Source organism: Leptosomus discolor, chromosome 15, assembly GCF_034619465.1.
Source record: "Leptosomus discolor isolate bLepDis1 chromosome 15, bLepDis1.hap2, whole genome shotgun sequence".
Taxonomy (NCBI): Eukaryota; Metazoa; Chordata; class Aves; order Leptosomiformes; family Leptosomidae; genus Leptosomus; species Leptosomus discolor.
The window spans coordinates 1,970,139-1,993,700 of NC_141405.1; the positions used below are offsets into that span (position 1 = coordinate 1,970,139).

Sequence of the window (23,562 nt, forward strand, 5' to 3'; positions counted from 1 at the left end):
CTTCGCCGAGTTGGCATTGTAATTTCAGGGGTTTCAAAATCACTCATTTATATGGAGCAGTCTTTTTGATTCTGTTCACCATATTTGAATATTAAACTAATAAACATCACTTGTTAATTTACTGCTATCTGTCAATTAGTTAAGGGGGAGATGGTCGCATCTCAACACATTTTATTCTGTTTTACTCTGTCATTTCTCTGCACTGAAAACATTACGGACAACGGAGCATTTTCTTTCAGACTTACAGGTTCAGTTCTGTAACTTCATGCAAGTCCCTGCTGCGTTTGGTTATGGAGTTTCATAAGTGCTCTCACCCAGGAGTCTGAGGATGGTGTGGTGTAGACATCTTCTGACCACCAGCTTTGGAAATGTTTAGCACAAATCACTTACACTTCTTAGAGTTAAATTTTATATAGCCCTGAGTGGGATCTTTTGTTTTAGAGCAAATTATCCAATGTTTGTTGAAGTCATAGCTGTTTAAAACCCCTCAGAACTGTAGTGTGAACTCTTCTAGGGCTTTAACTGAACTCTTCTTAAAATCAAATTAAGCCTTACAGTTGGCTCTGGTGGGCACAGGCTGCACTGTGAATACAGAGCTGTTGCAGTTACAGTTGAAAATTCAAACTTAGGAGTTTGGTTTGTATAAATTGGCTCAACTCGGAGGAAATGAACGGAGGCTTGGGCATATACACCAATTGAGTGTTTGCCTCCTTGACTTTTTTACTACTTAAAAGTACAATCAGCGCCAAATCCCATGCTCCTTGTCCAGGAATAAACCCCCGTTGTCGCCTGTGGAAAATTTAAATTACAAGGTCATCCAGATCTGGATTTAGAAATCTTGTATTTAATGTCAAGAATAAATTCTGGTTTTATTTTCCTTAATTCCAGTTTTTGTGGTAAAAATCTGGATGTCTCATGGGAGGTTGTCAGTGTGGTGTTAAGAACTAATAAAGAATTGAGAGAAAGATTTTTAAAAAATCATTTGGACTCTAAAAAATAAAACTTTTTTTCACATTTCGAATAGAGCTTTTACCGTTTAAAAAGCCCCTTGGCGAGTGCAGCTGGCAGGTTTCCCTGTGTGTATCTGAAGGCTGAATTCTTAGGGAACTGCGAGCGTTGACTTGGCCTCCCGAAGTTGGAAAAAGAAACTGGAGGACACGCCGCTCTCTTCCGTGGGCACAGAGGTAGCTTGCAGAAGGATTCTGCGATAGCGTTGACACCTCCCGGCGGTACAGCACCTTCCCTTGGTGCCCTGGGTAAGCTCTGTTACAGGCTGGGATGTGAATGGGCTTGTCCACAGCTTGCCCGGCTTGCTCCTGCCTCCGGTCGTCTGAAAGGAGCTCTGCTGCAGCCACACTCGGGCAGAGCTTCCGTGGCGCGTCCCTGCCTCGCTCCGTCGGTTCTCGGGCTGCCGTGGGCTCCTCTTGGGCGCCCGTCTCCCTCTGCGGGACGCCGAAGTGCAGTGGATCCACCTGGGGCTGCGTTCTCAGGTCTGTCCACAGCGTCAAGCTCCTGGTAACGCGGAGCGTGTCGTGGGGACGTTCCCCTCTGCGTTCGGTCGGGTGTGAATCCTCACCCGCTGTGATGCTTCGCTGCTGTTCAAATGGCGGCCTTCAGTGTTTCCAGCGTACAGCTGTGGTGCATAAAAGCTGGCTAGGTAGAACCAAAACGCTTCCGTCCATATTTTCTCCTGGAATTTGTCATCTAGACTAGTTTGTGCTGTTTTACCTGATTGTATGGGCTGTGGCGTTACTGACCCCGAGCGCTGCGTGAGTGCTGCCGTTGACTTTACGGGCTCGGTCAGTACTATTCCCTACTTTGATTAATTAGTGTTTTGTTCCCAGATTTGTCAAGTTCAGCTGTTTTTTTTTTTTTGGTTTTTTTTTTTTTTTTCAGAGATCATGCTCTGTAAGCAATTCTTTTGCTATGTATGTAATACCTCTGCTATAAGTAGCACCAAGCAGTGTGTTTGACCACTCTAATTTTTCTTTTTAGAGTGAACTCAAGCATATCGGAACGTGCACATTTCCAGAGCGATAAGCCCATGATGCTTCATGCTCTGCCCATATCATTGTTCAACTAATTACACTTGTTTTGTTAGTTTTTTAAGTTTCTAGTTTTTGTAGAAAAACTGCAGACAATTAACTTGTCAAGACAGATGGCGATGATCCATGGTGCCTATAAAAAATTTGCACATCGTATTCCTTGACATGAAATATGGGCTATTTCTGTTGGTGTAGCAGTACTTGCACCAGTATCTTTTTGTTAGTTGTGTCAGGGAGCAAGGATTGAATCACTCAAACTTATTCTTTTTTTTCTTTCATTCAAGAAAAGTAAAAGGATTTACAGCAAATGTGATGGAAATGTCAGTTCGGTGTGGGTTTTTTTGGCAACTTTAACTTTAGTTGAGAAACACTGAAAAGTCTTTACCTCATTAAGGATTCATAGATGCTTCTGATAAATTACAGAAAATGCTCTGTGATCTGAATTATCCAAGACTCGTTAGAAGATGTTGTCAGTCCATTTTCCGTAAGACTTGCTCCCTCCTGAGGGGCAAATATTTTCCCAAGCCCAGCTGTAAAGCCATCATGGTGCTCCCAGTGAGACTGGTGATAGTGGGCACAAACCAGCCAGAGCCCTGGGGTGCAGCCCTGCCGGAACAGACTTGGGCTGCTGGTTCTATTAAAAAGAAAGTAGGCCAGAAATCAGTTTATTGCCTTCTCTGCATTTCTTTGTAGAAAGCAGAAAAGCGGCGCTCTGTCTGTCTAGCTGCAGTGTGCCTGCGTGGTGTCTGTATGGCGTGAATTTATGTTCAGTAGCTTCACTGGAGCCAGGACATCAATCAAGTATGGTGAAGTAAGAACAATCTCATCCTCTACTTCAATCAAAACAAAGAGCTGATGCTCTTTTTCTTGCCCCTTCATGCTAACGGAAATAATTTAAATGGATGCCTTTTAAACAGGTCTTATTGTTGCGTGTGTAGTTTATGGTACAGAGCAGCCTAATACTCCAATATTTTAAGTTATAAGAGTAATATGGCATTTAAAGGCGCACTGTGGAAAGTGGAAGCTTAATTTTGAGTGTAGTTTAAACTGAGGTTTATTCTATAAAGAGTTTCTGCACATTGGTCAGGTTCTTGGCATCCAGATGTCTGACTGTAGGCACTGGATGGAACTGAAGGGTTCAGTGTTAAGCTCCAAGGCCCTCCCTGGGGCTGGCGGGATGTAGTGCTGCAAACAGCCATCTCTTCACATTGATGACGTCTTGTGTTGCGTGTGTTCCTCAAGAGCTATCGAGCCCAGGAGGGAAAGTGCCTCTCTGGAGCGGGGCCAAGGATCTCCTTGCGGGGGAGGAAAAGATTCTCAGATCTTTGCAACTTTCTGGAAATCGTTCCCACAACTGTCAAAGTAAGGAGAGAAAGGTGATGGCCACAAGGAAGCGACAGAATGGAAAGGGACTGGTGAAAAAAAAACCAAAAAGACGTAAGTAAGTAAGTATAGCTGTGCCTTTGTAAACTAGATGCCAGGGTGGTCAAACACCCGAGCATCATGCGTATGCTGACCCTCTTCGGGCATGGACTAAGGGATAAGTAGGGTTTTGTACCAAGATTTGAGTGAAACCCTCACTGCGTGCACCCATCCGTGTTCCCTGGTGTGCTATAAACCTGGCTGGCCCGCGAGCTCAGGGTGAGCTCTTCGTCGCCGGCCTGGCTGGGGCCGGGTTGTTACTGCTGCGGTACCGCTTTGCTGATAAATGCTGCTCCGGGCGCTCAGCTAGCTGCTGCTAAACAGGCAGCTTTGTTCCTCAGGGTTGTTAGTCTGGCACCTTTTCTGCACATTAAATTCACACAACACAACATTTAAAAATAAGGGAAGCAGATTCTCTCCGTGCCTTGTGCCTAACAGCAAGCTGACTCTTACGTAAACAAAAAACTTCACGTCTTCTGTGGCACTGACTCGGCGATGTAGCGCTTGGGCTTTGCAGCGTGGTGGGCAGACTTCAGCGGCTGAAATCTCACAATGCCGTGTCGATGCGATGCCCTGGGGCACCTTGGAGGGGGTGCCCCGAGGAGAGGATGGGCAGTGATGTTGGTTTATGGATTGGCAGATGCACGCGTGCTCAAGGGACCCATGACCAAAGGTGTCCGTGGGTCTGGTGGTGGCAGGACCAACACTCAGGATTTCATGGTGGCTACTGGTAGTTACTAGTTCTGCGAATTAATTTGCCTCTTCCTCTCTCTGGTGCCTGTTTCCCACTTGCTTCTCTGGCCGTGTCCCAAACCCGTGTGTGCTCCTGTTGGTTGCGTAGCAGCTGGGTTCCCATCCCCGTTTTGCTCTGATGACTCCCTGCCAGCGAGGATGTTTCTTTCGCATTGTCATGCTACATTCCTGAAGTTTTGGTGGCTGTTCCCTGCTCTCTGCTCAGCTGAGAGAATGGAAATTGAAATTGGTTACAGCTCCCCCCCCCCCCCCCCCCTTATATTCTTCTTTTTCCTTTATGAAGGCCAATTACTTTTATTAAATCTCTCAAAACACATTATTGGCTCCTTGGCAGAGAGATTTAGATGTGGCAGAACAAACCTGCTGTAGGAGCAGTGCCTTTCCCACTGTGAATACCAATGACCAGTTTAATGGATGGGTCCCTCATCAGCATTTCTGAATATCTGGGAAAAGAAAGTGAAGTCATCCGCATGCTTCTCAGTCCTGCAGGGACCAGACGAAGCAGTGAATGGTCAAAAAGCCTCAACAATAGAGAATGAAGCTCAGCAAGTTTAAGAGCTTCAGGAGGCATCCAGCTCAGCTGCTTGAGTTGCTGTCTGCGGGTGTAGGGTCTCACTGCCGTGAGCTGTGTGTTTTCTCTGCCTGGTGAGTAAAGTGAGCCCAGAGAGGCTGTAAAACCTCTGGATCCAGGCCAAACCCCAGCACTCACTGGGAATTTTTCCATTGCCCTCACTGGGGCTTGGATGAAGCTGTTCAGCCCTGACATGAGTTGGGAGCGTACGTGAAATGGGTGAGACCTTTCAGGATCTGTTTGTCTGAAGTACGTACATCTTTCTCTTGAATATCACGAAGGGGAATAAGCAGCTCCTTGGCTAGGAAACAAGTTGGCCCATCAGGATAAGCAGCCACCTAGAAATTACTTTGTCCCAGAAGCAGCATTGCAAGAGAGGGATGGTGCTTCACAGAAGGTGTGGACAAAGGGCTTCCCAGGGACCATGTCCCCAGATCTTGCTTATCACCACCGCTTGCATGTCCAAGGTGAGGTCATTTTGGTGATGATGGCTGAGCTGGGAATGCCTTTGCGCCTGCCAGCTGCTCTGCTTGGATTATGTTGTTTAGGATCTCCTAGAAACTAGCCTCTCTTTTCCTGAACAATGAAAATGCAAATTAAGAATGTCAGCTCTGTACCCAAAAATAAGATTTCAAAACCATTTAGCATTTCACAGTGGCTCAGTGACAATTTGAAGACTTGCAGTTGTCTCTCATGATGAGAGACAGGCAGAGTTCCCCAGCTCATACTCAGATCTGAGCACCAATGAATGCTTTAGCCCAAAACTTTATAATATACATGTTATTTGTAGTGCTTTTCAACTTCAAAGAGCTTGAAAAATATTAATGCAACTTCACAAAAGGCTTCTGTTCTCGCTGCCACTCTACTGATGGGAAAATGGAGACATGCCCCTGGCTGGGGGCTGCTGGGGCTCAGCGTGCCCGGACGGGGTCTGGCTGATGGCAGGGCCATGGGCAGCCCCTCGTACCAGCACAAAATTACTGGGCAATTTCTTGAAATGTTTGAACACGTCACTATTTCAGATCTCTGCAAATTGACCAGAAATTTCTGTTTTTCTTTGTAATTTTGGCCAGCTAAGCACAGTGTGAAGGACACTTCCGTCTCCTTTTCTCCTGCTTTTTAAATTACTGGGTGAAAAAACCACTGTGTAAAACATACATTTTGTCCTACTTGGAGGGAAAATGCTGAGCACATTCTGAAAATTGAACTGTAAAAAAAACCCACCAGACAGACACCCACTTCCTGGTGCTGGGGGACCGTGATGGTGCAAAGGGCCCAGCCAGAGGGGCTGGGTGAGCACACGGGGCTGGGGCACCCCCCGTCCCCCCCAGTGCTGCAGGCGCCGCGGCAGAGCTCTGCAACCCAGCCAGCCTCTGCAGCGTCCCCCGCCAGTGGTGCCTCGGGGGTGCGTTTCTTCACGTGTGCCACACCAGCGATGCACTTTTGTAGTGTCTTCGGGGCTGACTCTCCTGGGTGTTTCAGTTCAAGTCCTTTCCTTCTTGACAGCTACCTTGAAGGATTTTTCCTAAAATCTAGTTTTAGATATGTATGCAATGAGCAAAGCACACTGTTCGTAACAAGCCCATTCACAAGGAACAAATGAGAGCTCCGTACCACCCAGAATTGCACTCGTTCTGGACCTACCAGCACTTGATGGGCCGAGTGATTCACCCATCAAAACCATTTTCCAGAAAATCATGCTACTGGAAGATTATACTTTTTATTAAAGGAAAATATTGCCCCTAATGTTTAGTACTTCTTGGCTTTGCCATCAAGGTTTAAGGAGAACGAAAAACTAAGTTGTGGGGTTTTTGTGTTTAATTCAAAAGAATGGAACTGCAGGATGTAAATTTGTTGGAGAAATTTTTATCCCAATGCTAGGCAAAGGTTTTTTAGTTGTGGTTTGTTTGTTTGGGTTTTTTTTTTTCCCCCCAAATTTTGACAGTTTAATAGAATAGCATAAGGATCTCCAACTTATTCCAGAGTAGTAAGCTAACCCTTCTTTGGGAGGTAGAGGACCATGGCATGAATGAAGCTAGAATTTCTCACTGTCTCTCTCTGAACAAGTGAGGTGTAAAAGCCCAATATCCCACAGTACAGGGTACCCCCAAATTGGCACAGAGCAGTGCCATTCACCCATCACCCACACTGGTGCCGAATGCTTTCTGCTTTCCCCAAAAAAAAAAAAAAAAAAAAAAAGGAAACAAAGCAATAATTACAATTGAACATGCCTTGGTTCAGTAATGACTTCGTTAATGGAGTGCGCGTTGTATAGTGAGACCCAGACTTTTTAAAAAATACAAATCTTTTGAAAACACTCTCTGGGTTTTTTCATGGGTGCTGGGAACATCAGTGCTCCGGTTCTGCATCCATGCAGGTCTCCCAGGGGTTCTGGGGGAAGCGAGGTAGCGCGATCAGGAGGAGGATGATGCCGCAGATGAAGAGCAGGACGAAGGAGGCGCAGGCACAGGCGAAGGACCAGGAGTAGCTGTACTCCATCCAAACTGTCTGCTTGCTGTCGATCATCCTCTTCACAGATTGTCTCATGACTTCAACAGAGATGATGATACAGAGACCTGAAGGAAGATAGGAGCAGTGGGTTGAATAACCAGCTGTCAATTTTTCATCCTTAATTAACCACCTCATCTGTCTTTTTGCACACAGCAATCGCAGTGAGATTCACAGGTGAGTCATTGACTTCAATGTTTGAAGGAACCAACGCTCACAACTGCCTAGAGCTCTGCTACAACCCAGGCAATCCAAGTCAGCTGGTGACTTGTTGAGTGTGATCTTTTAGGCTTGGGTGGGAAACTCAAAGTGGTGGAGGACTAATTGCCCTCCCCAGGGAGCTTTTCCAAAGGTTGAGTAAGATTTTTATTGGGGTGACAATTTGCACCTCTGTCTTTCAATCGTTGTGGCATGCCAAGGTATTACTAGCTCATGTAAAAATGCAGTCTTCATGTTTTTGGGAGACAGCTGTGGGTTTTAGGCCTGGATCAGCTGTTTCTTTGGTGTGAGTCCTAATAAACGAGATAGAATAGTGTATATCCCTGGTTTAGACTGAGGCCAGCACCGAATATGCTAGAAATGGCCCGTTTAAAGCTAGTTGGAGAAAATACAGACAAGCTGCTGGGTAATGCTTGCTGAGCAGGATGTTTTCAGGGCTCTTCAGCTGGGGCACAACATAGGGACTTGTAGTCTGACTGTGCCTAGGAGGAAAATGCCACTTTCAGGGCATTTTCAGAAGTGTCTCCATCCTCCCAGGATCTATATAAGTTTCTCTACGTTGTCTTATGAACTGAGTGCAAGTGTGTGAGCACCAAGCTGCCTCCTACCTGCGAAGGTGTAGAACATGGATGCTGGCTTCAGCAGATAATCCCTCTTCTTCCTGAAGGATAAGAGGACGCAGATTGTTCCGATGATTGCAAAGCCAATGCTAAAGATGGCAATGGCTGCAGCTGAAATGCTGTATTCTGCCAAAGCAAAACAAACACCAAAAATGCAAACATATGCAAATTTTGAACATGCTTCCATCAGCTGTGGTGACTTTGCAGTAGGTCAATCGGAGAAAACACATCCTTCTCCTGCTGCTGTGGAGAGGTGGCTCTGGTGGATTGGGTATTTCCCTCAAGTAAAAGCAGGGGCAAGTGTTGGCCATGTGTCTTTTGAATGCAAAGGGTATAAAAACAGAGCAGGAGAGGGAAACCCTTTCTGAACACTTACTGAAAGAGCAGGTGGCACCTGTATTGGTCTGAGGAAGCTCTGGGCTGGAGTCATTTTAGCACTGCTGCATAGATGTTATTGTTGAAGCCTTACTGGGCTCCACGCTCTCGTTTCTTCCATCACTCCACGCTCTGCTACCAGAGTAAATAGACAGCTCTACACTGTTTTTATTCCATGTCTGTATTGCAGAGCCCCGACAAGGCCCCCGTGCGTGGTGACGGTGTTGTACCGAGGCAGAAAGACAGCCGTACGCTCCACAGGGCTCAAAGTCTGAGCAGGCAAAGCGGGCAGGAGGCCAGAGGTGAAGTGTTTGCATAGCACCTTTTTTTTTCTTTCCCTTTCAAGACAACCCTTTCCAGCTCTGTGGAAACCCGGCTTCTTCAGGGCATAGGATTAAACCCTCCATAAAACGTCCTGGTTTTGGCTAAGCCAGCTAAGATGTGTGCTGGACGCTTCCCCCAGCTGAAGCACACTTCAGTGCCTGAATGGAGGGAAAGAATTGCTAATTGAATAATTCAGGCCTTCATTTACATATTGCATTCGTTTTCAGATTAGTTTAATATTTAACACATGTAGCCATGCGTGAACATCACAGTGCCTGATGATATTTGCCTTTCAAGCCATTAAAAAAAATATCTCCCAGGCAAAATCATGAAGAATTTTTTTGCCTGTTACTAATTAGCTCCCATCAAATCGTAGCTATTTCTGCGAAAGGGAACAGCAGATCACTCTTTGTTCTCATTGCTTTTCATACCACTGTTTCATTATAATTTCCTTAATGTTTCTCTTTACTATGTGCTGGAACTGCCTGAAAGAGTTCGTTTCAATGTAAAGTCTTTTGCTGGGGCTTAAGCTTTTTCTTTCGCTTCAAAGAAAATAAGTTTTTCCTGATTTTTTTTTTTTTTTTTTTTTTTTCCTGAAGTGACTATGGCGGCATTGAGCGCGTTTTTACAATCAGATGGCTGGATCTGATAGTAAATAAATGAGCAAAACCAGGTAGCTCAGATGTGTGGTCTTCTATCCACTTAAAATTCCCAGTCTTTCCTGTCACAGGGAACGGCTTCTTTAGAAAACCTTTGTGCAGGGTTTTCCACCATTACCATTTCCACTGGAAGCAAAGCCGATTGTTGAATATGTGTAATGTAATCATCAGCTTATTTACTCCACAGCAAAATATGTCATGTGGCAGCCTAGAATGGAATTTGTCCTTAATGAGGGGGTGAGAAAGAGAGAGGAGCACGTTAGCCGAGTGCTCAAAATGTTTGACTTTATCAGGGACTTATTAGAAATGTGAAATTTGTCTGTGAAAGACTGTTTTCCAAATCTATGCTCTGTAAACACTGACTGTGTGTATCATTGCAGGATTTCTGCTCCTTCCTTGTGTTGATTGCTCTGGTTTTTACATGACTTTCATATAAAATCAATATGAAGCATAAAATTCCTAATGGTCTTCACAGAGTCTCTGTACTTGTTTTCAGGGTCAGGACTCTGCTTGGGGTATGATTTATTCATTTAGATTTTATTATTCTCTTCTTCCTTTGATGGCAAAGGCTCCGAGTGTCGCAGATAGTGCCAATGTTGTAAAGTCATTTTTATGCTGAAAAGACTTTCTGCAGTTTCCATGTGTGTTGACATTGTTATGTATTTGTGGGACAACTTTGAATAAAATCACACTTATGAGTGTGATCATGTATAAAAATTATTCTTCCCAGGAAGCTGGCATTTGACCTTGTTCAGAGCAATTTTTTTTACATTTTTCCCAGCTAGTGCTATGTGATAGAAATTCCTCTACTGCTTTCAGTGGGACCAGGATTGAACCCTCATTTTGGGAACCCCTTTACCTTTGATCTTGTGTGCACCTCCATTAGGAAAATATTTTTCAGGATCATTCTTACCTTTCTGGGTGGTTACTTCAAATATCTCTGAGCTCTGTCCTGGTGTGAAGTGCTTGAAGTAGGAGCAGTTCTGTTCTGAAAGAGAACAGGAAATTTAATTTTTGGTGCTTGGAAATCTCAGATAAAGTGTAGTAAAACTGAATTTGTTTTTTATTGGTGTATCCAACCAGCAATGTTTTTAAGGTTCCCTGTCCTTGGTGATACTGAGAAACTGGAGTTGGGTCTGTTTTATTCGGGAGCAGGTGAGTGGCACATGCATGCCAGGCCACCGGCTCCAGCATGGCCAAGGCTGAAGCCCCCTCTGGTACCTTTGGTGGGCTGCTCCCTCAGAGAGGGGTTTGCTCATCTTTTTAAAATACGAATTACAGATAATTTTTCTCATTCTGTCGTTGGCCATCACACATTTCTGCCTCTATGTGGAGCTGTATTTCCTGGTGATGGGACTTGCCATGTCCGCAGCTGAGCTGGCATCTCCCCTCCCTTCACCACTGCCAACCCACCCCATAGCGGCACCACCCCAAAGGCCACCCCGTGGGGAGCGTGGACTCCAGGAAGTGAGGATGGAGTGTCCTCATCCACCATCTCTCTCCCGACTCTTCCCTCCTCCAGCTCATAGACGCCTGTGTGGCAGCGGCTGGCAGGGGGAGCAGCCCAGAGGAGTTTGCTGCGTGGGGTGGGGTATCACCACATTACAGGGGTCCCGGAGATGAGGGTGCTGCAGTGCAGCAAAGCACGTGGTGGTTTACTACAACAGGGACACTAAGGGCTTTTTTTTGCCTGTCAGGAAAAAAAGACAAAAGCCATCTGAAGCTGCAAACAGCTGTCCAGGGAAGGGAAGGCTGATCAAAGCCATACCAGTCAAGGGCAAAGAGACTCTCATGCAACCTGGCTTTACCAGAGTTCACTCCTGTCAGAGCAGTCTATTAAGTTAATTTGATAATATAGCAGAGTTAGGTAGCAGGAACTTGAGGAAGTTCCTCTATCTGGGCTTAACGTGAGCGCGCTGCCAGGTGCGTGGGGTATTTGTAGAGTGGCTGTGAAGGGAGGAGGGATCCAGCTTGTGGGGCAGGGGGATACTGGGAGGAGGGAAGTTGGTAGCTGAGTCTCTCAATGGCCACAATACTGTTTCACGCTCAGCCTGGTGAGAGTCAGCCAGTGAAGCGATGCCATTGCTGTCAGATACACGGGAGGCTTTCAGCCTCAGTGGGATGGGGAAGGGTCTGGTGAGGACCTGCTGACTCGAAGATTTGGCAGCATCAGGGTTAGGGCGGACGGTGTTCTCTCTATTTATAACTGATTTAATTGAAGATTTGAAGGGGCGTGGAGCTGGGAGAACAGTTGCTCGCCAGGAATTTGGCTGGAAGGGTGCAATCACGGAGACGCATTGAGTGGCGCCAGCTCTGATTGCGCTATTCTGCTGAGCTGGGCTGGAGAGGACACGCTCAGCGCCTGCCCCAGCACCCCTCCTGCGCCCAGGGTTGGACTCCCATCACACCGGGAATTTGTGCCAAGATTGCACAAAAATGCAGGCACTGCCTGTGGCAAGGGTCCGCTTGGTTAGCACCAGCATCGCTTGTCCATTAAGTAACGGCGTTAGCACCAGCTTCCAGGAGATGCTGGGAGAAAGTCTCGGAGGGCTTTGTGGTCCTCTCCAGCATCCAGGCTGGGACGGGCTGCTCCAGCAGAGGTTGCAGGGTAAAGCCTGAGCCTGGTCCTGGGGGCAGGACCGTGCAGGGTGTGCTGCGGGTTCCTCCCTGGGGGCACATAGTGCATCGCGGTGGTTATTTGCAGCACCGATTTCTAGGGGCAGGAACAGAGCAGTGTATTGCATGTTACCTGTTGGTTCTTGTGGGATTCTTTCTGTCACGTAAATGGCAGATGTTGGAGTTACTGATTCAAGGAGGATTTATATTCTTTCTCCCAGGAGACAGGCAATTGTAAAGCTGCGTTTTTGGGCCCGTTAGTGGAAGATTCCTTCGAGACACTCTTATCTACTTAATTTTATAAGCTGACTTTTATTTCATCTGCAGCTTCTCCTTGTTGGAGACTGAGTTAATGTTCGGCTCTGGCATCTCCTGACCTGTTCTTTATTATCCTTGCAAATGACTGGAGGAAACATATTTGAACTCAGACCTCTACAACTGAAATTGCAAATTTTGAGCCCCAGAGCGGAGGTTGTCTGCTTCTGCCAGCGACTGAGTGGTGGCTGAGGCTGCGCATCATGTCTGGTGATCCCAGTTTGGGGATCCTTTGGCTTCTGTGCTAAAGGGGAGGGAGATGGGGTGAAACTGGGACACTTTATTTTGGATTGTTTGATTTGGCTTTTAATTAATTCTCCTAAAAGCGTGAACTCAAAGGAGTCCCCATGTGTGCTGACTGTACAGAGCCCAAGGTGAAGCTATCCAGACATGGTGTGATGGAGGACACAGCACAACCTTGTGTCCATTGCAGGTGAACCAAACCAACCCGCTCCACCCTCCATTCCACAAAAGGGCATCAGAGGGGGAGCACACAAAACCGCCTTTTAGAGACGGACTTATCTCTGTGTCTTGTGGCTTACAGCAAAGCTCTGCCAAGGTACCATAAATGGGGTTATCACAGAAGTGGCTTAGCTCTAGGGGAGGTGTTTTTGGAAAAGGCATTTATTGTGGGAAAACATAATTAGATTGGTTTTGGTGAAATGATATATTGTTTTCAGTTTAAAGATGCTTTGGTGCTCTGCTGAGCTGGGAATATCTGTTTCAACAAGGGTCCCTGTTATTCAAGAGAACTGAGGCACTTCAATGCCTCTCCAGTGCCATCATTAATAAGAGAAAAACCCATTTGTGTCACACCACATTTACATAATGGATAGGATTTAAAATGGGTTTTATAATGGATGAAAACTGTGTGGCAATCTTTGCTTCTCTCCACCCCTAATTGCATTATCTCTGCCACGAGGTCACCTCAGTGTGCTGATGAGAACAGTCCAGGGGCTCTGTAGTTGCTGGGGCTCGCATGAACTTCAGGGTTGTAACAGGTGATTGATCACACGGTGTCCTCCCCCTTCCAGTCCCCCACCCTTACAGCCCTCCTGGTCCCTTCCCTTCAGATCCACCATGCCTGAGTGACTGCTGTGCGGGGGCAAATGGGCCAATTCACCTTTCCTCTCCTCATGCAGAGCCAACCTGTCCTCCCGCTTGCTGCCATGGGGCTGGATGCAGCCGCCGGGCACAGCAGAAGTGCAGTCCCGTTGAACTCCGGTTGAGCCTTGGGGGTCTGCAATATGGAGACCTCATAGGGGAAGAAAGGGCAGAAAGGCCATGAGATGTTTGGGCCATGCAGAGTTTCAGGTGGCAGCTGTCACCCATGAGCGTCAGAGTAACAGGCTGGGAAGGGGCTGGAGCCTACCTTGCTCTTGAACGTGGAATGCGCACTACCATGTGCAGTTTTGTGGCAGGCTGGATGGTTAGCAAAACCTGGATTTTAATGTGAGGTTTCCATTTGTGTTATGTTGGAGAGGGAGGACCTGCTGCTGTGAGTAGAGGAAGCGTTAAGGTCAGGGCTGAGCGGTGGAGGGGGCCCGACCTTGGGCTCTGACCTGGCCAACAAGCCAGGGGAAGGCCTTTGACATCCACTGAGTTTTGGAAATGGTCCCTCCAAATAGTTTAATTTCACACCAATCTTGCAGATGGGTCTCTTGTACGGACACAGGCAATGAGACAGCCCTGCTGATAACCCATTTGCTCGAGCACTTGTCCTCTCCAGTTGCCTGAACTCAGGTGCCCATGTTTACAAGGACCTATTTAACCTGCTGGCAGCACACACAGGCTGCAGACCATCCCTGCGCCCAGGAACACGCTTTGTAGGACAGCCCCTACACTGGAGTTACTGGCAGCGAAGGCAAACTCAGTTCACAGCTGGTAGTAAACTGCCCCAGTGCCCACAGACCACAGTTAAAAATGTCTCAGTATTAATCTGAATTTGTCAGGTTTAACAGCCATCTCCCTGATCTTTTTATTTCTTACAGCAGGATGCTGAACCCTTTCCAATTTGTCAACATCCTCGGAAGAGCACTGTAAAATTTTAAAGCTCTGCCTAAATCACAGCCCTGCTTTGTGGACTGCGAGCCAAGTCATCCTCCCCATTTTGCACTGTGCTGGGCTCAAACCTAATAAATAATGTTAATCGTGCCATCCATTTCCTCCTCAGGGAGTGACTGGTAAATGGATATTAATACAGTGATAAATTCTTATGTTTCTTTTCCAGTCCTGGCAGTAATGTCTGCTTATGTCTCACGATTTTCAGGAAAACCAGTGCCCACATCTGCTCTTTTACTGCACGTTTGTTCATTCACATTTTCTTGACTGCTGCAGGTTTCGCAGCCCTGGTGTTTCCCTGCCGACATCTCTTCCCAGAAGTGTGAAATCAACCTAACGTGAGCCGTGCGGACGCAGCATCGTTTAGCAGCCTGGGTCCGCGGGGGCTGTGCTCTCCCCCTCCACCCCTCACTGTGCTCTTGGTGTGAGTAAAACAGGGAATAAAATATTTATACTATAATTGAGGTGCGAATTTCACCCTTTGAAACCTCGGGTGCTGATTATGACACAGGATGTCATCTGAATTCCCAAATATCTTTAAAAACTGGAAAACCACCCTGGGGTGGGGTGAGTGGCTCAGCGCCTCCATCATCACCCGGTTATTCGCTGTGCCCGGCAGAACAGCAGCGCTGGGATGTGATTCAATGCCTGTGCAAGCACATGCTGGTGTCTGTCAAAGATAGTAGCTGCTTTCATGCTGCCCTGCCTGTGAATCTGCTTTTTGCAGACAGCTGGGTATTTGAGTTTTATATTTACCCCACAGTTGTGCAATTTTGGTGTTTATCCACCAATTTCTATTGTTTTTGCTTTTGTGGGAGGTTTCCTCCGCGTGTGAGGAAAGGCGTACAGTGAGGAATATGTTTCTAGGCTCGTAAGTACCTTCGTGAGAGATATTAAGCGTATGGATGACACACTCCCAAATTTGGTTAGAGGCAGATCCAAATGCTGTGGCTGAGCTCCTCTCTTCAGAACATGTGATTTGGCCAAAGAGATGAAGAATTGCAGTAATACAGGGAATATACAGTAAGCCCAGGCAGTAAGATTTTTCACAGGAAATTTTCAAATATGTGTTAACATATATATTTCATTTCAAGCAGCGAGTCTAACATGAAGTCAATCCTGTTATTTCTGTTCTGGAAAGCATCCAGTACCCTATGAGCCTTCTAAAAAAGCAGCGTAGCTCAGGCACGGAGGGAGTGTATTAGTGCATGTGGCGCGAATGTTGCTGACTTTGCGATCAGCAAAAACATAATGAGCTCCTTTTACTATGGGAATGTAACGGTCTTCCCGGAAAGCGGCCGTGCCCACTCCCCCACCGCCCTCCCTATCGATTGCACTGGAGGAACCCGTGATGAAGACGGGTGTGGGACCAGGCTGCCTCCGCCAAGAGGTGAGGAGGCTCAGTAAGTCACTAAGAAAGTCATAAACTGAGTTTGAAGGAATTGGTTTTTGGTAATTGGCAAAACGTACTGCAGGTCCCTCTTCCTCCCTGCCCTGAGGAATGGTTGTTACCACGATAGCTTGTAGATACCTAATGCCCACCGTGAACAGGCTGTTCCTTCATAGCTATATGGATCTGGAAATCCTAAAGACCCAGCTATGTATGGTCCACCCATAAATGCTCTTTCTTGCCCGCTGCTGTCAGCGTGCCTGGGTGCTATGGGACCCTTGGCTGATGTCAGCAAAATTTCCTCCATCCCAGTTTCACTCTGCGATTTCCACCATGTCCGATCCTCCTCCCCTTCTCCTCGCCACTGTCGTTGTACAGGCACCACAGCACGGGCAAGGCACAGAGTACGCTCCCAGCAAGAGGGATGACAGCGAGGCGTGTTTGCAGACCAACGCAAAAATAACCCCATGCAGCCCTGTGCCAAATTAAGCGCCACAGGAACATGGACCCGGTTTTCCTTCTGCTGCGTCCTGCAACCTCCTAAGCAAAGCCTGGCGTGACCGCCTGGAGCTTTCTCCCGAGCATTGGTGGGTGGTCACCTACCTCCTGGCAGGCTTATCGGCCCACAGCTCTTCTCTTTGGGACCCCGCTCCTGCACAAAAATCCGCTTTGTACAGAGTCGCCATAGCCCGAAATGAGCCGCTTCGCAGGTGGCGTTATATTCCTCCACTTGGGGACTCAGCACGGCCCAGTGGTCAGTCACTATGGCCGCAAACAGGAGCGAGACACCAACCAGGATCACGGCGAACGTCAGCCGGACCTTCAGGGGTTTGCTCTCGTCCATCGTGCTCCAGACCGGTGCTCCTGGCGGAGCGTGGCGAGTGATTCGTGAGGGCTCCCAAAATCCTGGCGCATCCGAGCGCTTGCAAATGTCAGCCCCGCCGCCGCCCGGGGAGAGCGGGGCGGCCGCAGGCAGCTGCTGGGCTGTGTCAGCCGGCGCAGCGAGGAGGCTATTAATGCACGGAGGGAGAGCAGCGCCCGGCAGAGCTCAGCTTTCCACCCCGTCCCGCCGGGTTTGTTTTGGATTCCCACGAGCCGACCGGGTGGGCGCTCGCTCAGAGCCGCTACAGCCGCCGTTCAAAGGCTGTAATCTCTTGACTTGCGCCATGCCCAGAAATAGGCATTAACAGGACGATTAACTTTTCAGAGAGGTTATAAAACCATGTATGTTTATAATACTGTCGGGCCTGAGTTCAGTCTTATCCTAAATAGTTTAATAGCCCTGGGGCCCACAAGCTGCACGCCCACGCCTTCAGCTCACGGCAGCCTCTGTAAGGAGTTCGGAGCTGGATGTCTCTCCAGGGCCGAGGACTGTGGCATAAACAAAGTGGCAAAATAACCAAACTTATTTATTTTAGTGTTTATTTTGATTATAATTATTTTTTAAAGATCCTGAAGTATTCTGAGTAGTGTCTTTTTTTATTTTTTTTTATTTTGTTTGGTGCTTTTTCCCTATTTTTTTCTTATGCAAAACCTCTCGAGTGCTTGCTTGCTTTCCCACCATCCAGGCTTGCCTCGATGTGTACAGTAACTCCAGCAGCCACCCGGCACACCCCTGCCTTCTTTCGGAAGTGACTTCCGTCATCCTGAACCCAGACTGCCAGGGCTGGGGCCAACCTCTCTCCTTCCCTTTTGTATTTCAGCTGATCGTAAAGGTAATTCGATGATAATGTCAATGCAGAGGCCACTATGGAGATGACATTACAATTGCGATGTCAAACTGAGGAGGGTGACAGTACCTGAATGTCAAAAGAATGGTTAAAAAAATGCCAGCGGAAAACTGCAAATGTCATGTTACCATGTCAAGATAATGTCAAAGCTACTCCAGTCCTGTTTTATGAACATCTCAATTTGATGTCAAAATAAAGGTGCAGAGGTGTCAGCTCAACTTAATGAGGACAATCTGAAGCAAGGAGTTAAGGTGAAAGGGGAGTGTGGGAAAGGGAGAGAAAATAAAGATGAAGTTAAAAAATGTTGATCCAAAATAACTGTAATTGAAGTATGACTGAAAGGGGTTAACATTACTCTGCTTGACACGTGACTGGGCTGGCTTAGACACCCCTGGGGAGCAGGGTGACATGTCCGAATCTGATATGGGCACCTTATGCCCTGGTCCTCCCAGCAAGGTGGGAGTCATGGGAAGGAGCGAAGGTATGTGGTGTGAAACCAGCGGGGAAGGGGACCGGTGCGGGTGCTGGGGACATGGGTCAAGGCAGGGACCAGAGACTACAGACACATCCGTAAGAAGCTGCTCACAGCCCTGCGTAGAACTGTGATATGCTGGGTTGGGGCTGGGAGAAATATTAGAGGCTTACATTTGAACCAGAACCAAGAGTTCTCATGAAAGTGGAAAATCCTAAAGGGAACAGGCTTTAAACCAGAAAAGGAACGCATTAAAAATGTAATGCCCTTTCTTTTGAAGTAGTTCCTTGTTAAATTTCACTAGACATCAGTTGATCTTAGGAGCTGTATCCTGCCTTCCCTTCCTTGATGCTACAAACTCCATAGATCCTCCGCAAGTTGAGTGTAAGACAGTGAATGTGTGTTTGCAAATGTGGGCACAAAGCAAGGCCCTGGTTGCTGAGGAAGCAAGTGCTAATGATCATGCTTTAGACTAATTACAACCTACAAGGCCTGCAGGGGTGGGAACTCATTAACTTTTTTGTTGGTGTTGGTCTTTGTGTCTCTTGCAGTGTTGGCAAGAATCACGCTTTTTGTTCTCATTTAGGTACTCCGATCTGGATAACTTCCTCAGGGTCTGGTTTTGTTTTGAGTTTCTGAATAATATCCAGGAAACAACTAAAGTGAAATCAGGAGAGGAAAATTTATCCTCCCCTCCCCTGCAGAGCGGAGCTGAGAGCCTGAGTGAGCTTCGATGAGCTTCAACAGGAGAGGCAGCGGCTTACCTGGAGACTGAAAACTCACATTACTGCAGCTGAGGTGAAACATCAGCCCCAACCCCAAAAAAGGGACCTAGAGACACCAGTCCCTGGGAAAGAAACTCTTTTGTAGGGTTATTGCTCCCCATGAGCTCTGAGGGTTTGCTACAAGAGCTGATTGTAGCTGCATCGCATGGGCGCTGCTGCCTCCTCCTCCACTATTTACCCACAGCCTTGCTCGGCAGTGTGGGAAGAGCCTTTATTTACTTTAGTTCAAGGGGACCAGCTTTGGGCTTGAGCTTTAAATGGCTTCGCTACCAGCTGTCGGAGGTGTTTGAAGAGACTAAACCCCTGCCTCCTTGCAGACGTGCCAACGGATCATATGTACGGGAGAGGCAGGCAGGTAGAGATACTCAGGCAGTCTTCATCTTTGAAGACAATCTGGAGGCTTAGGAACTGGGAAGGTAAAGTTAAAAGAAGTATTTGAAGAAGAAATATTGTCTCTGATGCAGCGATGTTTTGGGATGTCTGGGAGCATCGAGAGGCACTGGTGATCACCGCTTGCGGCCCCTGCAACTGCCATGGCAAAAGCCAAAAGGCTCCTCTGCCCATGGGCTGAGCCTCTGTCCCCAGCCTGGGAATTTCTGTCCCAGGGTGGAGATGAAGTTGCCCTCCCTGGGAAGGCTGGTGGGCTGGGTGGGCGTCTGACAAAAGCAGAAGCAAAACTAATTTATTGAGGAGAAAAAGAGCAAAGGAAACCCCAAAGGTTGCCTGCACATCCAGAAGACTGCGGTACATAATCCTCTAGGAACAGCTCCTGCAGTCTCCCTGCGTCAGCTGGCAAGTATTCACATTTAGAAATCAATATCACATGAAATATAAACAATTAATGAGAACCTGTTGGGAAACGGGGAGGGTTGTAATTAGTTGCACTTTAGCAGCAGTGAGTGAGAGACACAATTAAGTTTCTCTACTGGAGAAAATGCTAAAGGAGATGTCTCAAGACCAACTATTGCATTGTTTTGTCCCTAGCAGAGGTGTTGCCTTGGCTCTGCTCCCCAGCACTTGCACTTTTCTGTATTTCTTCCAGACCAGCCCCAGTATTTACCACGACCAGATTGACCAAAGACTGTGGTTCCCTTCTTGCAGAATGACGTTCTGCAGAAGACCCTTCCCAGGTGAGAATAACCCAGGGTGGGGGAGATTGCACCTGGTCTGCTCTCAGCTCAAATGTGTTTTCAGCAAACAGCCTTCTTCAAATGGGAGCTCCTCAGAAATATTTGAGCTCCTGAGCCTGCATTGCCCCGGTGCAGTGAGACCACCGTGATCATGGTTGGCTCTGCATAGCTGATACCCAGGGGTACTGCCAATGGCACCCTCCAAGAGCTCCCTAATTCTGGGGCTGAAAATCCTGCTGTCACGGAATGCAGGAACAAAATGTGTGTGTGTTTTGATTGCTTTCTTGGCCTGTGGGTTGGTCTTTTTTTTTTTTTTTTTTTTTTTTTTTTTCCAGACTCCCATGGATAAGAAGAAGGAGATATGATCCCGCGCCGCTGGACACAGCCCAGCCTCTTCACAGCCCCGGCCCTGCAGCCCCATGGAGCGCAGGCAGGGCTGGCCATCCCCGCCGCTGCCCGCGTGTCTGATCTGCTTCGTTCTGTCAAAATATCGACCGCCGTTTCGGTAAGCGATCCCTTTAGCTCTGGTGAAGCAAGGCGAGGTGGTGGTAAGACGAGCCGTTTCGCAGACAGGTGCAGAGCGCTCTGCATCCCCTTTTATTTTCGGCACCTCCCATATTTGTTCGTTTTCTCATTCCAAGGAAATGCCACATCCTCCTCACTGGACTCTTTTTTTTTTTTTTTTTTTCCCACCTTCTGAAGCCTTAAGGTCTCTTGTCTTTGCTTCCCCCTCAAAGAGCATCGCTTTTTGATACATCCCTGTGAAGGGCAGCCACAGCTCTTGGGGTCACTATTTACCCACAGCCTTGCTCGGCAGCGTGGGAAGAGCCTTTATTTACTTTAGTTCAAGGGGACCAGCTTTGGGCTTGAGCTTTAAATGGCTTCGCTACCAGCTGTCGGAGGTGTTTGAAGAGACTAAACCCCTGCCTCCCTGCAGACGTGCCAACGGATCATATGTACGGGAGAGGCAGGCAGGTAGAGATACTCAGGCAGTCTTCATCTTTGAAGACAATCTGGAGGCTTAGGAACTGGGAAGGTAAAGTTAAAAGAAGTATTTGAAGAAGAAATATTGTCTCTGATGCAGCGATGTTTTGGGATGTCTGGGAGCATCGAGAGGCCACTGAACTGCCGACCCATGTTCGGTGCTGCTCCTACCGCCGGGATTTTATGGTGGCGAGCAGAGCAAGGCTTTCGTGGAGCTTCAGCATGCAGGGTCAAGCTTTCTTCAGGCAAAACGGACAAGATCAGGGAGAGGAGGGTGCTCAGAAGCGAATTCATGTGAAACCTCAAAAGGTGGAGGCAAAGCACAGGCTTGGGGCTAGCATTTCAGAAGACTCTGGCTTATTTTTCTTGATGGTGGTTTGAAGTGCCTCTGGCCAGCACACCAGCCTCAAACCAGGCACTGAAACCAGGTTGTGTCTCATATAGGCCAAGTTAAACCTGGAAACTAGGTTTTTCTTAGCTTCCAACCCAAATGACTAGAAATATTGTGAAGCTAGCTTATCTTGGAGATTTTGTGGTCTGAGGGACCACAAGAATAGTTTTTTTCTCCTCTGATGTATTGGCTTCTATTAACATTCCCAGCTGCAACCAAAGGAGGTAGAAATGTGAAAAAACAAACACCGTAATTGCAGCTCAGACAATCTGGAAGTTAAAAATCTATATACCTTTCTCCACACAAAAATGAATACATTTAAAATGGTTTATTTAAAAAGTAAGGATTAAGTACATTATACATGGTTGTGATTATACCAGTAGAACTGAAGCACAGTGGAAAGAACAGTTTAGAACTGCAGACAGAAATGTAACCTCAAGGGACATGATATATTAGCCCTCGTGGATATGTGATCCATACAGAAAGAAAAGGAAATACAAAAATAGTTTATCGTTAGATGTATGGGCATATGTCATGATTTCTCCTTTCACTCCTATTGTGTATGAGAAACTAGGAAGAGGGAGCTGACAATATACCTGAAACTTTGTTTCTCAGAAAATCGAATCTGATTCAGTAGCATTTTTTTTTTTTTAGGTCTGCTGTTACAGTATGTTACAGGGTAATACCGAAAGACCGATTATTGTTAATGATATGATGATGATATCTGCAGGCCTTGTTGAGAAATAGGGGCCAATTTGTGTTCAATGCTGTCCAGGGAAACCAGAGAGATGTGGAAGCACAGATGATTTTTTAATTTATTTTTTAACTATCACTGAGCGGTTTCAAAGTCTGAGTACAATTGAAATCTGTTCAGATAGACCAGCCATGGAGCAAGACACTGTTCATGGGCAGGAATGCTGCAAATTTTTCAGTTTTGTCAGAATCAAAGTTTTCCACAGGAAAAGACCAATTTTTGGAGGGTGTTTTTTTTTTATTTTAACTACAACTGTCAAACAAAACAATATTTTTTTTTGCTTTGGTTGAACAAATTACTGTGCTGCAATTTGACATAGACCATGAGTTTGAAATCGCAGCCACCATTCTCCCACAGGACGAAATCTCTGGTCCCTGTTATCTCCCCATGCCTTTGTTCCCTGTATCCCATGAGCATCCCATGAAGACTTCTCCGCTCCAGCTCCGTTTTTCAAAGGTGCCTGCTGGAGAAGGAGCAGATGCTCTGGCTCAGACCGAAGCAGGGCATCGTGCTCGGAGAGCCGCTGAAACCAGCCCTGCTCTGGGGGAGGAGGCTCTGGCAAAGAGGAACATCCCGAAACGCTTGGCGAGACTTTTTTTGCTGATGTGGTGTAAAAATACTGCACGTGCCTCTGCGGGTCTGACCCAGGCTGTAGAAAAGCCTTGGACTTTGGCTGGAATCAGATGGTTGGTTTTAAGCACATTCGCTGGAGAATGACGATTAACAGAACAAAACCAACGCGCGAAGCAAACCTCACACTGTCAACTTCCAGTTCAATGTACATGAGTTTAGAAAAACAGCCTATATCTAACTCCTGGTTTTAAAGGGAATGGTTTTATTCTTAATTACAGTAAACACGGATGAGGACTTATTTCTAACTATTAGTTTATTAACACAGTGGGAAACAAATAGTTCTGGGAAATTGCACTTGAAAAATACATTGACTATAATTAGATGTAAATTAATTAGCACTTAGTATGACACACTAATGAGACAGAAGGTTTTTTTTTTTCATTGCAAACTTCTACTTCTATCATAGCTAATCAAAGTATTTTAATATTACGAAGTCTCAAAAAGTAGGAAATAATTTATTGTTTGAAAGCATAAAGATTCTTGTAAAAAAAACCTTTCATCAAGAACTTTAATAATTTTAGAACTCTTTTATGTTGTCCTAGCCGAAAAGTAGGTAAAAAAGTTTTCTTGTCTGCCTCTGAATTTTTTTTAAAAAGCTTGTGTAACATCTTTCTCCATAGTGTGTTGATACAGAAAGTAGCACAACATTTTCTACTTTTAAATCGTTCCCATTGCTCCATTCGCTTTAGCTCTCAAAGTTCAGAGGTTTGAAAAAGGATCCCAGCAGAGTTTTAACCTGAATGGAAACTCTTAATAAGCAGGGATGAAGGCTCCAACCCACCTCCGCCAAAATAACAATGTCGCT

General features: G+C 46.6%; 1 protein-coding gene across 1 annotated transcript; it reads right to left on the reverse strand.

Moving 5' to 3' along the window:
* Positions 1–7,140: 7,140 nt before the first annotated feature.
* On the reverse strand, positions 7,141–16,722 carry CACNG1 (calcium voltage-gated channel auxiliary subunit gamma 1). The gene is made up of 4 exons (XM_009952733.2): positions 16,482–16,722; positions 10,410–10,484; positions 8,127–8,264; positions 7,141–7,367 (listed from the first exon to the last, which is right to left on the reverse strand). Exons 1-4 carry the CDS (start codon positions 16,720–16,722, stop codon positions 7,141–7,143), a joined length of 681 nt encoding a protein of 226 aa, XP_009951035.1.
* Positions 16,723–23,562: the final 6,840 nt, after the last annotated feature.